Source organism: Anneissia japonica, unplaced genomic scaffold (genome assembly GCF_011630105.1).
Source record: "Anneissia japonica isolate Jap-2015-1 unplaced genomic scaffold, ASM1163010v1 scaffold284860_len1800451_cov186, whole genome shotgun sequence".
In the NCBI taxonomy this organism is placed as follows: Eukaryota; Metazoa; Echinodermata; class Crinoidea; order Comatulida; family Comatulidae; genus Anneissia; species Anneissia japonica.
Window position 1 is genome coordinate 137,285 of NW_022706010.1, and position 16,390 is coordinate 153,674.

The window sequence follows — 16,390 nt, forward strand, 5'->3', positions numbered from 1 at the left end:
CGTTTGAACCCTGTCGGACATGTCGGACCGCTTGCCTTTCTGAGCCACCGCTGGATCACTAGAATCCATATGCCTATAAAACCAATAGGCACACTCAGTTTGTTGTCCCATGCTTGGGAAAAATCATTTTATGAACTTAATAGACTTACAATACAAAACGCATACAAAATACTTTAAATGATACTGTTTCAATAAAAGGCCTGATAAAAATTCTAATCTGAGGCCTATGATAAATATTGAAAAAGTCACCGGTTGTGTATTCAAAAGGAGGAACAACGGAGAACAAGTCGAATAGGCAAAGAAAACCCAGGCCAACGGCAATTTAATTAAAACCAGAAAATGTGAAAATATCCTAATTAGGATACTCCAGAAGTATGAACCATAAAAAGGTAGGAAAATATAAAAGAATGAATGAATGAATGTATAATGAAGGTTCTCATTAGTAAATTTTCATAATGCTGCCCTCTAGTGTCTGAAATTAGGAAAAAAATATGAAAAAGATGGCGTCTTTTATCTAGTAATAATATTGTTATTATTTTTGTGTTACGATGGCTTCTACAAGCAGCCAGGATGCCTCTGAAGTTCCTAATGATGAACTTGAAGAACTGAAAATGTTGGTTTGGGGTAATGCCCTGACAGATGAAGTATTTAAGCGTTGGTGTCAAGGTAAAGTTTGGCTTTGTTTTTTCGTAAAATCCCAGGCCAGGCCCATTTGATTCGATCATTCCAGCCCAACCAAGATAGTTCGCCGCTTGCTTGTTTATGGTATCCTGCTCGTTCTTGCTTCTTACTAGCCAGCCTAGGCCTAGGCGTATGTATTGAGTACCTTTTTTATTTCAGCTGAGCATTCGGACCCTCGACAGAAAATGGTATAAACTATTATGTTTATTACATTTACAACACATTATTCAACATTATTGTTTAGTATTTAAAGTTTAAATTTTTTAATTGTTGTAGTTAAGTTGGTACAGACAGATAAATATTATTAGCCTAGAAAGTATAATGTGTTAATTAAAATAAATTATTAGTTAATTGTAAGTAAGTCATAAATGGTTGTAACATTTTTTTACTATATAATACAACTCTAACCCAGACGGTGTAGACTAAGTTTCAGTATAAGAAACAAGAATTACAATTTATTTGTACGAACAAAAATAGTAAACCATCTCTTCTTGTAATACAATGTTGGGACTAGGCTAGGCCTAGGCCAGGTAGCCTAATAATTAGGACTATTTTAATGCATTTCCTCTATCATTTTCATAATTATAAATAACTTAAATTAAAATTGCTGAATTAATTATGAACTACTTGATTATTAACAAAATCATAAAACTTTTTGTTACACCATGTGTAAAAATATGGTTTTTGAGGTAACACCACTGGTTGAATTAATAGAATGTATTTGGTATTTTTGATTTGCCACACTTTACTATATTTAAACAAAATAATTGTGCTTTGGGCTATACTTGTATTAGAATGTGTTATTTTCTAGCTACAGTTACCCATTTTAATTGTTATGTTTTTAAGAAAGTATTGAATGGATAATAAATAACGTAAAATTCCTTTGTATGCTGTTAGTCCTCGTTCCTGGTCCTTGTGCCAGTTTTGTGTAAATGAGTAATTTCACAGTAAATGGACACGGTATCGTAACATTTTCATGGAAAAATAGAGTACAAAGTATTTAGGCTAAACTCTGTGGAACAAAAGATAGGATATCAATGTTTTGGAAAAGGGGTGTGATAAGATATAATTAAATTGTCTTTCCAAAAGAAATATGCATGTTTGTATTTTAATACACTACAAATCCTATTCCCTAGTAACAGACGAACAGATTCTTGACATAAATTTGGGTCAATGACCTTCCGTTGTGGATGCACCAAAAATAAAATGCATCATTACCAATTTTTTAAAATATTTTCTTACTCTATATATTCACCAATTTGATAAACATTTAAAAATAATATATTTCTTTTTAGGAATATTGGGCCATTTTGAACTTCCTAATTTTTTTAACATACAAATGTTACACCCGTTAATAAACCATCAAATTACATATTTTTTAACAAAAAAGGGTTTTATTTTTCTTCTAGTGTTTTATCTTATTAGTTTCCAATATATTATTTTATAGAAATTATGAGCTCCATCCTTATAATACAATTTTTTAAAAATATACTACATCCAGTTTTAGATATTTTTGTCTTATCACACTTTTGTATGGTAAAATATGGTTAAAAAGTATGTCAAATTTATCATTATTCTTTTTACTGTGAATTGTATGATCATGAAATGATTTTTAATATGTATACTCATTTATATGATAATATAAATGTAAAAATATTTCATTTTAAACAATAAAATCTTTAGTTATACCTTGCTAAAAAATATTGCTTAGGGAGTGTCTATTTACTGTGAAATTGCTCATATGTGTTTTTTTTTCAATCAAAATTTCTGAACCTTTTAAAGCGATGGTAAACTGATTACTGATTTCACTATGAGTGTATAATAAAATTATTGTTTAAAATTGTTTAATTTTTATGCTATTGATATTAACATTAGATAAATATACTTTTATCAGGGTTTGTGTTTAGTCCTTATGAACCATCAGCCTTGCTGCAACATGAGGGTGGACCATGTGCTGTCTTAGCACCATTACAAGCATACGTTTTAAAGAATTTACTATCAACGGGTGATATTTGGAGAGATCTTGATGGTAATGTTAATTAAGTTAAATTATTTATTTTTATATTCTATATACACTATGTGTTCTATGTCATTATAGTGACTTCTATTTTGATCCCAATTATTTAATTAATTAATATTAATTATTTTATGCTTGACTGATTAATTGAATACCATATACTCACGTATAAGGTGCCCTGCATATAAGAAAACCCTGAGTCTTAAATTCTCTTTTGTGGGGATTTCACCCACTTTTATTTCATTTTTTTTTTGTATTGTTTTCATCTGACAAGTACATTAAAGTAAAACATAAATATGTAACACAAACAGATAAAAGGAGAGGGATCAGTCCATCCTGGCTGACTACTGTAATGCCATTAGTATATTTCAGTGCCTACATTTTTCATTTTCATTTTTAATTTATTTGTTTAATTTTTCTGCTTTTTATGGTCCTGATACTGCATCTAGCTGGCTAAAAACAGAGCCAAATACAAGGCTAATCTTTCAAATACCATTTGATGAGTTTCCCCGTATTTAAAATTGCGTTCATTTGGTAACATTTTAATAGCTTCAATGCAGTAGTAACTTTGTGTGTTACGGATGAAATCCGCACATAAAACGAACATGTTTAAAAAATCTAAAATTTGCATGTTGTGCGTATAAAGACAACCCTCCTGTTTTTTTATCGTAATTTGCTATTTTAAGCCTTGAGTATATACGGCAAATGTAATATGAATAGAACGAATAACTATACTTAGCCAAGTTGTTGCTAGTGATGGTATTAGGGCGGTTGTATATAATAATATCAAGACATACTTTAATTATAATAGTTGAAAAGATATTAAGGAGCTTACTTTTCATTAAGAACACAATGTGTATTAAGGGTTAACTCACTCTTTCATGACAATTTTGTGTTCTGTGGACAACCTAGATGTGGCCCATACCAAGTTTAATTTGAAGAACAGTGAGAACTCGAAATTTTAAAATGGCTTTGTATGTTTCTTTGATCTTACCATTAAAGGAAACCTCCCTAAGTATTAAATACCCTGATGGTACTTAAACCCTTGTAGGAGCAAGATACTAAAATTCTTGCCAAAGGTTTTAGGAAATTTAATCTGAAGTGTATTAGTTTTAACATTTAAAAACGAATGGGGAATTTTTGTTTTTATGTATAGCCAAAAATAATATATTTTTATTGATATTTATCTTTATAGATAATCAAGCTAAGGATGTGCTGTTGACAGCAATAGAAGAGGTGTTCCTTTGTGTTTCAAATCCTCCTTTCAAATTAGTCTTAGAATCAGATAAACAGCCAGTGATTGCAGACATGGTTGAGAATGAAGAAGTAGATCAATCTGATCATGCTAGATTTCACAAGACCTTAAGGTATCATTTAGATTTGCTTTTCAATGTCAGCATACTCTATCTATGAATATTGTCATTTTGTGGCAGATGGGGAGTCCCTTCCCCTCCCCCCAAAATAAAAAAAAAATTTAAGTAAAGTAAAATGGCAGAAAAAGAAAATTATATTCAAATTCAAGTCTGGGAGTTCCACTAATTGCTAAGGTTAATTGGGTTCGATGACTAAATGAGGGGTGGTAGCCAACAAAAAAATCTTACTTTATATCATCTCAGATGGTCCCTGAATTGAATTTGATCTTCAGTAAGGCCCAATAAAAAAAATTAATAGTTTATCTCCCTTGTGCGTATGTCTTCTATTGTATTGGAAAAGAAATATTGGGAATTTTTTATTTTTTAAATATTTTTAATAAATAGTTAATAAATATTGTTTGTAATAGCGCAATCATTTTTACTTTGAATATCAATGCACCAGCAAACAACTCAAGGGTGATATTAGGCTTTAGAAAAATAAAAAATAAAAATATAAAACCCTCCTTCCCTCATCACTTTTCCAGCCTAGATAAGGTGATAAAATATTAATTTTTTTTATAGGTTCTAAACTGGAATGATCACCTTATGTAAATTTTTTTTTAAAGATAAGCAATACTTGGTAAGGAAGTGGTATTCTAAATTTTGTAAATGTGCAGCATCCCGTGATGGGTTTGTGGAGGAATCACACACGTTCTGAACGTTGCAGTAACCACGTTCTTCTTGTGATTTATATTTCCAGAGTTCTTACATTGGAAACAGCAGCAGAACTTCACCAAGCTTTACATTCAGCATACGACATTTATGTAGGACAATATGGAGTCGTTCTTTTTCTCTACTCCCTTCTAATGACAAAGGTTGGTTTATGATATATTATTGAATTTACTTTTAAAAGAATGAAATATGATATTATCTAATTTATTCGATGTTCAACATGCACAAACAAGATAAAACTTAATTTGGGAACAAGAAAAGTAAATATAAATGAGCATCAGGAATATCCATTAGGCTGGCGTCCATTCCATTTCTAATGGGTCCAAAATTGCACATTAAAAAATTGAGTGTATTATTAAATTTTATATAGACTATGTTCAGACACGAGTTGCGCTAGCATAACATTAATCGTGTGGTGTGAACTTGTGCGTGGCTTAGCGAATGCCAGTATTAACGCTCAATCACTTGCGTACAATAATTCACCAACGGACCCAGATTAGTGTACGCCACTGAGTTACGGCAGTCATGCATCGACGATTTTGAACTTGACCAAAATTTGACCAATCACAATAAGCCTGAAAGTAAACAGGAAATAAAATGCACGATTAGGAATACATATATTTCACGCGAATAATTACGCTAGCGTTACGTTAATCACATCTTGTCTAGACATCTTGGTAGTTACGCCATGGATTAATGTACGCCCAGCGTTAGATATGCCTGGCATATCTCTTAGGTCTGAATGCAGCCATAAAAATATTTCAATTATTAGACAGTGCACCTTATGTTTTGTACTATATCTCTACTCTGTACAGATAGGATGAAGTTGTGACAAACATAATTATAATTGACACTTTCTAGTCATGAATGAGCATCCAGCATTCACTGTTTACATTCAGCATAGAACATTATTATCATATATGCTGAAGATGCTGGATAGACTTCCTAACATTGTGTATGTTTACAGTTACGATGGGTTATTGTGACAGGTAGCTCTCTGTACAAAGTCCTATACTGTATATACTCTGGAACTTGTAATTAAGTGAAGCACAGTGTTTGTAAACTTAATGTGAGCTTTCATCAGTGTTAACAACATGATTCGCAGTAAGTGTTTACATCCATAGTGCTTGGTTTAATTATTGATCAATCAGTTCTGCTGTCATAATAGGCAAACCAGATGAAACTATTCAAATATTTATGTATACTGTTATATTACAATAATCTTATGCCCTCTGTCACATAAAGATGCATCTATTCAACATAATGTTGTTTTTATAGGTATAGCAATAAGATAGTATGAATTTAATATTTAACTCTTACAAATATAGTTCTTTTAATTTCTTTGCAATGCTTATAAGTTATAATTGAGGAAATTACTCCTGTCTGTTTAAAAACAATTTCTTAAAATTTAAGATGATAAAGGCAAAATGAATATCACTTTGCATACTGATCCTTTTCAGGTCCACACTACTGGTATCACATTTCTATTTTGAGAATATTTACCTTATTTTTGGATTATAATTCTCACAAAAGTAAAAATACCTTGAAAAATAATGGTAGAGTCTACCTTTTATTCAATTACTGTACTATTATCACTTATGAGAATTGTCAATAATATGTTTGCTAAGGTAAGTATCTGGCTCTCAAACTAACAACACCGCTGCCATCCTTAGCTGTACATAAAAGAAAGTACTTCAAAATAATTAATCAAACGTCTAACTTAATGTGTACTTGTGTTTTTAAAGGGAATTGCAAATGTTAAGAATGAAATGGAAGATGCGAATGAACCATTAGTTGATGGAATTTACGGGCATGGCAGTCAAAGCCTCGTTAACCTGATGTTAACCGGTAATGCCGTGTCTCATGTCTTTGATAACGAGAAGGAAGTTGATGGTTTGAGTAAGTAGAAATTCTATCCTATTTTTACTTAATTGTAAAAGGAAGTGTCTTCACATGATAACAGAAATGTATACAGTAAAAATAAATCATGACATTTAATGAATGTATGGATATGAAAATGGATGTGTTGTTGTGTCATACTGTAGCCAATCAAAGGTAGAAACCAAATACAATTTCACCAAAATGATCATGCTTATGTTATTTTATATATTGCTGTTTCTTATTTATAATTTTCTATTTGCTCATCAGAAATGCGAGGTATTACTGCTCAGCCTAGTTCAGGCTTCCTCACAATGCTAGAACATTTTCGTTATTGTGAAGTTGGTTGGTATCTCAAGAACCCAACTCATCCTATATGGGTTCTGGGGAGTGAAACTCACCTAACTGTATTTTTTACCAAGGTACGTACACATTTGTATAAATATATAAATTTGGCAATAATAGCTCGATTCTAGTAAATGACTCTTCATTTTAAAGCTTATAATAAGAATATGAAGATATTTAAATGTCAATATTCATATTTTGTTTATTGATACTGGTTTTGGGATGACATGCCCAAATATTGAATTGGTTTAGATCATACCTTACAGAGAGATGGCAAAAAGTTTGGGTTGGTAAATCATTTTTCAAGTCCACTTCCTCTATCTTGCGGTGTACCACAAGGCCCTGTGCTTGGACCTGTTCTATTCAGCATTTATACACTGCCTTTGGGTGATCTCATTAGACAACATGGACTTCGTTACCATCTCTTCGCGGATGACACACAGATATACTTGTCATTCTCTCCATCTTCTAATGCCACTTCTAGGAAGATTGACCAAATAGAAAGCTGTGTCTGTGAGATTCAAGAATGGATGGTTTGCAACTGACTAAAACTTAACGCTGATATTAAGTCAGATTTTTTTTATCATCGGTACACGTCAGCAACGTCCTAAAGTCTTGGAAAACATAAGTATCGATATTTCGGGCTGCAAAATAGTTTCCAAGGATCAAGTATGCAATCTAGGAGCAATCATTGATTCAACATTATCTTATAAATCGCACATAAATGCAGTGTGTAAAACTGCCTATCATCAGCTATACAACATCAGATTAGCCAGAAAATATCTTACTGATGATGCAGCCGCTGTTGCGATTCATGCTTTTGTTTCTTGCAGATGGACTCATTAAATAGTCTGCTGTACGGTGTCCTAAATTGTTGTATTGCAAAATTACAGCGACTTCAGAACTCAGCAGCGAGGGTACTCGCCAGAACTAAGTGTAGTGAACACATCACACCTGTTCTTAAATTTCTTCATTGGCTACCAGTTCATTGCAGTATTCAATACAAAATGCTCATAATTACACATAAAGCATGAATGTAGACTGGTCAATATTACTTAAACAATCTCATTAATTCTTATAAACCAGTTCGCCCACTTAGGTCATCCAGTGATGCTACACTGCTTAGAGTTCCATTAGTCAGACTGTGAACAGCCGGGGACAGAGCGTTCTGCAAGGTTGCACCAGAGTTATGGAACAGTTTACCGCGTACACTAAAATACTGTGATTCGTACAATAGTTTTTAAACGTCATCTTAAAACCTATCTTTTTCATTTAGAGCTTAATTAAAAGCCTGTTAAATGTCTGATTATCCAAAACTTTTAAAATTTTTGGGAGTTTTTCATTATAAAGGGTATTTCTAGAATTTTCAAAATGTTTTATAATTGGATCATTTTAATATCATAATTTAAAATCTTTTAGATCGTTTTAACTATTGTAAAATGTACTGCGCCTATGAGCAATATTGTTTTGGATATATGGCGCATTATAAATGCTTTTATTATTATTATTATTAGTATATAAGCTGACTTTTATAGCACAGATATACAGGCCTCTAGTAGTAATAATACATCCTCATTAAGCACCAATAATCTTTAATTACAGGCATAAAAATAACTATGTGCAGATAAACATTTGATTCTGATGGTAATATTCTTGGTGCCCCATAGGGCCTCTTACACAGAAGCTACCTAGAAGCATTATACCTTCTTGGGCTCTACCCTAGTTTATAGTATAGCTTAGTCTCTCTTTAATTTTACTTTATTACTATCACTGTTTTCTCCACATTCTGCAGAATAAGCAGCTACATGTCTTCATTCATGCTAAAAAGTTACTAACATCTTTATTTCTACAAACCATGTTTAATAATCATTATCATTGCTCCAGAATTGGGAATTTTGAGGAGTCCCTATTTCTAGAATGTCATGTAACAAGAATTCAAGCTTGTTTTGCATTTCTTTTATGATACATGCCTTCTCCATTGGTAGGTCCTTCTCAAGTTGCTTACATATGGTGTGATGATATTTCTTGTTTGGGTGGAAAAGAGTAGTCCATATGTTCATATGAATAAATAATGTTCATATCTATGCTACTTAACGTTTGTATTACAGGAAATGTCATTAGTAGCACCAGAATCAAAGTGGGAACGCGCTAGGCGTGTGTTTTGTCAATACGATACGCAGGATAGTGGTTTCATACAGAAGATTCTACTGCAAGACGTTCTTCAGGTTCTACAACTGGTTACCATTCCTGAATAGTGAGTCAGAATTCTCTGTATTAAGGGCACATAGAAAAAAAAATATTAGATTATCACTCTTTTTTAAAAAAAATTGATGAGGAAGGGCATTTTTTTTGTTTGTTTTTGTTTTTGTTTTTGTTTTTTTTAATCGGCACAATATATTATTTCGCTTATGTTTTTACTGACGAGGGAGGGACTGTTTATATTTGGCTAGTAATAGTAAAATTGTATAAAAACTGGTTTAATTTTATAGTTTTTTTAAATAAAATGTATTTGAAGTCACAAAATTGCATTGTTATTTTTATGTAAACATTGAAATAATTGATGCGGCAAAAATATTTTTTGTTTTTATTCCTGCATCAATATTTTCCAAATTTTTTATGCGGGCTGGAGTGAAAATCTAATAAATTTTTCTGTTTGCCCTTATCCTTTTGTTTTTGAGCTCTGTCTAGACTATCAAATTTTTCTTTGACAAAAAACTGTTGTATGCCCATATATAGTCATGATGTGCCTATATATGGTCATGATGTGATGTCACTATGACCATATTTAGACATGTCACATGTGTTTTCAAATAAAATTTGATAACCCTGGACAGGGCTTTATAGTTATTGCTGTTGCGTGACTATTGTTTCCATTTTAGAAGAGCTATAGTACAATTTAATGTTAATAAATGATTAGGCTGTTAGAGTCAGTGTACATATTTTAGTATATTTGCAGAAGAGGTTTGGTGCAGTGGGAATGGTTTGGTTTCCCAACCTCGAGGTCGGGGTTTCAATCCCCTTTTGCTTGTGTCCTTGGGCAAGGCACTTTATCTACATTGCTTCTCTCCACCCAGGAGTATAAATGGGTGCCTGGTAGGGTTAAGTGCCAAAATGCGCTGATGTAGCTGCTGCAACTTTATGGAACAGTTTGCGTTCCATAGGCGTCTCATCCAACGACCGAGGGTAGTAATGTGAAGCGCTTAGAGGCCTTGTTGGCATTAAGCGCTATACTGTATAAATATAACATATTAACATATTAGTCCTAATATTTTTAGAACCTTGTTTTCCATTGGAAACAGTGCTATATAAATTATTAATATTACATTCTTTAAATTGGTCATTATTATTACCCCACTGGTCCAGTTTAAAAATTGCATATCTAACGTATATTTCCACTTAAATTTTTGAAAAACTTAAAGAATTAAAATATATCTGCATTATAAATATTTCAGTGTTTATATTTTTTATATGAATGATCTTATATGTAGAAAAGTAAACTGTGTTTAATTAAATTTCTTTAACAGTGTTGATATTATTAAGCAGAAGTTAGATCCTGATGATTATGGTATAATTCTCCTCAGTAGCTTTATGAACGAGTTCTTTCCAGATGAGGTAAATATCATTCACAAATAACTCATGTACTGGTTTTTTATTATATTGTTTAATACTATCAAACACTCAGTGAATATTTCTTTATTTATGTATTTAAAATTATGTTTAGAAAAATTTAATTAATACTGTAGTTCTTTTGTTTGATTTATTATTTGTTACTACAATAAATTCTATTGCCTTGTTTATTGATTATATGTTTATATGTACACCTTATTGATTTTTTTTTATATTGCAGCCTGATAGGTTGATCCCTGTGAATTTTCCTGTTTACCATTACAACGGCCTTATACGATCATGTCCAGAGTCTAAGGTAAAGTGTTGTATTTGTATATCACAAAAAACCTTAAATAACACCTTCTGACTATTCTAGTCTAATAATAATGCTTAACTTATGAGCTTCATATTTTCAAAAAAGTAAAATTATATAAGAAAAAATTTTTTTTTTTTTAAATTGCAAGTAGATTACAATGATTTTTAATCTGTCAAGTTAATTTATTTAACTTAATGTATTATAGCTTAAATTGTGCTTTATTTACAAAATTATGGAAAATTATGATTGAAACCAACAAATATATACATTAGGATGTTTCTTGTATAGGTGTAATTGCCCTACCTGACGTGGAAATGTACCGAATACTCAGTACATTTGAAAACAACTGCGAAAAAAATCGCAAGTTGTTTTCGGTTGGGACTCGAACCCACAATCTCCAGATCACTAGCCTGGCATCATACCTCTAGACCACCGAGCTTGCGCCTGATGGCCAGTGTTGAATTCGAGTCCAAGTAAGCAGCGGGTACTGCAGTGTTGATAGTAATTTTTATTAGTCGTGATGGAGTAATAGACAATAACTGGATTTGCGTCAAGAGAAACATCTATACATGTTTCTCCTGACGCAAATCCAGTTATTGTCTATTATTCCATCACGATAATAACAATTACTATCAAGGATGTTTCTTATTATGAACACATATAAGGAGTAATGTTAAAGAAGTATAGTTCATTTTTTTCAAAACCATATTTATATCAGGTGACCATCCCAGTGAATTCTAGTAGGTCCACTGATATGCAGGGATTCTCTTAAATAGATAAAATATTGTGATACTTGATCACCATAGTCTCATTAGAAGGCTTAGGGAGTAGTGAGAAAAAATCCTGTGCTCTGACAGAATTTCAACCCAAGACCTGGGATTGGAAAGAAAAGCATCTTAGCCACCAAGCTATATCCTCACTCCATACCATAATTATATTTAAAGCTATGAACCATTGTATTTGTATTTAGGTGAAGTATATAGAGGGCGTTGCTGAAGTGCCCGATCCTCAGGACATTCAAGGCCTTACGGATGCCTCCCCGGTAGAATCTTGTCTTCGAACCAAATGGCCTACGTTCATGGTAAATTGGGAGAACAACCTTCAACCATCCACCAATTGAAACTGAAACACCAAAAAAAAAACAGCGACATTTCTGGGACGAAAGATCCGTCATCCCATGCATCTGGTCGTTAATATAGTCAATGCAATAACAAATTCCATTGAGGAACCTCATCAAGTTGTCATTTGATGTTTTTGAGTTTTAAGTGCCTCTTGGTAATAAGCTCACTTCCAGCTTCTCGCACAAAATGGTGTCCATTACGTGGATTACGTCATGTTAAGCTTTGTCCATTCTGTTAAGTGACAAATATAAATAATTAGTTTTTTATATGGGCATGTTGATGTCATATCATACTCATATATGGGCAAATGCCATGCTGGTGTCACATAAAGTATAGGCTGAGATTTAGTTTTAATATTTTCATACACTATACTCAAGTAGGTGATGATGTGTGTTTGACAAAAGAAATTGTTTTGTTTGTTAATTGTGCCCACCTTTGTGTGTCCCCATTCTGATGTACACATTAACCGAGATGACATACTGATTGTCTCAGAAATAATTTTGAATGACTAAATTATTCTCAAACTATTGTATAACTTCTAATATATAAAAATGTTAAATTTCACTCAGAGTTTGCAAGTATGCCAAGTGTAGTAATTTGTTACTGCTATATTAATCTTTACTTTTTTAAACATAACTTGCAAAGTATATAGGCTTTTGATGAGGACACAGTTGGTTTCTTGGGGAGCATGTCTCCTGTAGCATGAAGTTTGTTCTTAGTCTTGTTAGAAAATGTCAAGCATTGAACATGTAACAATAAATGAGCATTTCCTAGATTGTGTTATTATCAATGGGAAATCTGTTTAATAAATGTCTGTTAAATTTCAATGCGGGTTCGTTTTTTAAAATGTGGGAAAGTGATATCTTAACGATATGTTGTCTGCGTTAAGCCAGTAAATTCGAAAATTAATATTCAGTATATAAACTGTTTACTTAAAATATTTAAATAAGTTATTAGCTTTCTATAATCTTTTACATAGATCCATAAATTGGCTGGTAATTAATTAAAGAATTTTTATTGTAAAATTCCTAGTTGCTCAGTAAAAACTAAATTGTTTTTATCTGTGTCTCATTGGAAGTTTAAAATATAGCTCTGTCCACACTGAAAAAAATACTGTACTGTATACCCATATATAGTCATGATGTGCCTGTGTAAGGTCATGATGTGATGTCATCATTACCATATTTAGGCATGTCACATGTTTTTGTCAAATAAAATATGATAGTCTGAATACGGCTTTATTGGACTGTTAAATGGTTAATTCATAGTTGTGGGAAGATTTAATAAATATATAACTTTATTAGTACAAGAATAGTTACGGCAGAAGCAAAATTGACAATGGAAGAAATGAATAATGTTAACTTAATCCGAATGAGTTGGCAAGATAAATTAAATATTATAAGAAGAACAAAAGATTGATATGCTAATTTTTGTTGCAAGGAGAGCATGAATTGAATTGAAACATTTGGATGGTTTTACTGGATGCCAGAATAAATGGTAGTATGGTGGAAGGTCACTTTTATTCATCGATTGCTATCTTCCAATGTAAGCTTTATTGTTATGCATATAATAATGCCAATTTGGAGCATTGTCTTGGTGTGTGTTTATAATAATGTATATATGTGAATTTGTATGTAAACGAAGGTGCTATTATTAGGTTTCATAATATACTTTAAGATAATGCTTTCGCTTTATACAGAAAATATTCATGATTAGTTCTCCAAAGTATCTTTATACCTTGTGTCTGTGTAGGTCAACAACTCAGTACATGTGTGCTTAAAATTGGTACTGTATGTCTTATAGAATTTTCTGTATGCTTAATATCAGTACTGTACCTCGGACAGTATTTCGGTTTAAGATGGGTACTGCAGTTAGCCAGAATCCATGCTTAAGGCTGGGTTCTGCATTTTAGAGAATGTATCTTTTTGCCCATTGGATAATGTCTCGCTTTTAAGGTGTATGTACGTGTAAGCATAATCTACTATTTCGAAGGTCGCTGGTTCGATTAATGAAGCAGACTTTATTTGTGCCACTTTAATGCTTTATGATTGCTACAAGTAATATACACGGTAAATATCTTATGCTTTAGGATGTGTACTGTACTGTATGTAAGAGTATACCTAACTGTATTTCCAATGTATTTGTATTTTCCAAGTGCATCTTTGACTACTAAGTACCCTGCCATTATGTAATCTACTAACATTGTTATTAGCTGAGTACAGTAGTTATTTATTAGCATTTCACAATCAGAAACCCTCCACTAGTGCCACAATATTAGAAGTGATTTTTAAAAAAAGTATATTTACAATTGATGGTGGTTTTAGCAGTAAATATTTTGCTATTGAAACTTGTAGTTGTTAAAAGAGACAATGATTTGCCACATTTTTGTGTATTTGGCAGCCTTACAGCTCAAAGACTGTTGGTACAGTATCGAATAATAACTTGGACAATACGTTTGTCTCGCATTACCATTTTAACCTATTTATGTAAATTAGAATAGTGCTCAGTGATCCATGGTGGTAATGATAGCAATAGAAATGGTAAAAATGATACCCGATTCAAAATTGCATGCACTAGTATAGCCCTCCCACTGTATGTGCTTTGCGGGGTTATTATAAATAGAGTACTAAACAGATATCTTCCAAAAATTGGTACCACAAGTTGATTTGTTTTGTACTTTTTCTGACATCTTTAAAATAAACTATACATAGTTTAGCTAATAAACTTAATAAAAATCCATATTAATATTGTTTGCATAGTAAGTTGTTAAATTTCAAATAAAAAAACATTGTGAAAATATTTTCCTTGGAAATTGACAGACTCACAAAAAGTACTGTTATTATTATACTCATTGCATAGATCCTTACATTGGTTAGTAACCAATTAAGGTTCATTGTTTATGGTAAAAGCTCTGTAAATCAGTGAAATAATCCCATTGGAAGTTTAAAAAGCTAATAATTGTTGTAATTGAATTTTTGAAGGGGTTTTTTTTTGGACAGACTGTATGCATATCACCTTGTAAAAAGCACACAAAATTTGTATTTGTTTTCACAATAATCATTGCACACAATTAGTGCAAACTATGTTACATTTCTGAGTCATTAAAGACATTGTCTCGGTAGGCACAATGTTATACCGTAGGCCTCACAAATTTGCAGATTATCGAATAATGGGGTCTGTCAGGTATAATATACACAGGTCATGACTACTGTATGAAGACTTTTTGGTTGTTTCTCATTTTGTAACGTGCCATATTAGTCAAAAGTTTTGTTAGTTCATGTGTGTAGCTTTAATTTGAAGTTTTAGTGTAGATATGATATTAATTGTGTTGTACTCTATACTCTAATAATCCAGATTTAAGTAAGATATTTTGGAATACCTACCTTGTAGCTTTGGAAAACTTGAGTTATTGCTAATTCTGGTATATATATATGTGTGATAAATTTGTTTTGTAATAGTTTATATGGTTTAATCCTGCGTGTGGTACTGGGCAAGTTCAGTCGGAAGCATAAATTTCTGCTGTCTAACATTCAAAAATTTTATTTGTGTATTTATTTATTTTCAATTATCAAAACTGATCAGTCTGTTAGTGTTTGAAACACGAAACCCGACATTGAATCTATGAAATTAGATGTAGCCTTGTCTGATGTGATTGCAATGTTTTTACTATAAGTCATCTGTTTTAATTTGTTAATATATGTAGCTTTCCTTATGAAATGTATATTGTTTGTTTTGGGTAATTCCTTGAAGTATAATCAATAATTTTTAGTGTAACAATTTTCTAAAATTTAGTGTTGTTATTAGTGTTGTGACAGATCAGTTAAGATATACTGCATAACCTAATTGTGTGTTATTTTATGACAAGCACCTTTGACCTCAGAGATATATAAAATTATGCTCCAGGGTAAGAGTCTAGAACTAAGCACAGAGGAAAACTAAAGTAATGGTGGACTGATAGTAGAAAAACAGGGAGGGGGGTGAGGAGGTTGATGATTAGGAGCTTATAAAGTTGATGCCCCATAATAGACCAGTATTAGAGGCTTCTGTTAAGATGTTACACACTTTGCCTCTGGCAGAGGATGTTTAAGAATATGAATAAAAAACCTTTTGCTATACAGTATTACAATTTATGGGTGTTGCATTACTAAGACATCATATTAAATTCAGGTTTAATTGTCTCCTCTATATCATACCAATCAATAATTTTATTCAAGTTATATTATGGTAGCCAAATACACTCACAACGAATGGCTGATAATAATAATATGGTACTAAAGTTACTGTATTATAAGTTCACATAAACAGTCATTACATTGAATGGTTTAAAGATAGCTGTCTGTGT

At 31.9% G+C, this 16,390-nt stretch overlaps 1 protein-coding gene across 1 annotated transcript; it reads left to right on the forward strand.

Moving 5' to 3' along the window:
- The first annotated feature begins 478 nt into the window (after positions 1 to 478).
- On the forward strand, positions 479 to 16,168 carry LOC117105973 (ubiquitin carboxyl-terminal hydrolase MINDY-3-like). The gene is made up of 10 exons (XM_033247277.1): positions 479 to 666; positions 2,576 to 2,710; positions 3,894 to 4,065; positions 4,811 to 4,925; positions 6,528 to 6,681; positions 6,931 to 7,082; positions 9,114 to 9,259; positions 10,530 to 10,617; positions 10,853 to 10,927; positions 11,898 to 16,168. Exons 1-10 carry the CDS (start codon positions 549 to 551, stop codon positions 12,045 to 12,047), a joined length of 1,305 nt encoding a protein of 434 aa, XP_033103168.1. The 5' UTR covers positions 479 to 548; the 3' UTR covers positions 12,048 to 16,168.
- Positions 16,169 to 16,390: the final 222 nt, after the last annotated feature.

What these genes read in the sequence shown, in the direction of transcription:
- LOC117105973 (XM_033247277.1), top strand. Translation starts at nt 549, where the DNA reads ATGGCTTCTACAAGCAGCCAGGATGCCTCTGAAGTTCCTAATGATGAA. An exon ending in ATTTAAGCGTTGGTGTCAAG is followed by an intron (nt 667 to 2,575) that starts GTAAAGTTTGGC and finishes TACTTTTATCAG; the next exon opens with GGTTTGTGTTTAGTCCTTAT. An exon ending in GAAGGAAGTTGATGGTTTGA is followed by an intron (nt 6,682 to 6,930) that starts GTAAGTAGAAAT and finishes TTTGCTCATCAG; the next exon opens with AAATGCGAGGTATTACTGCT.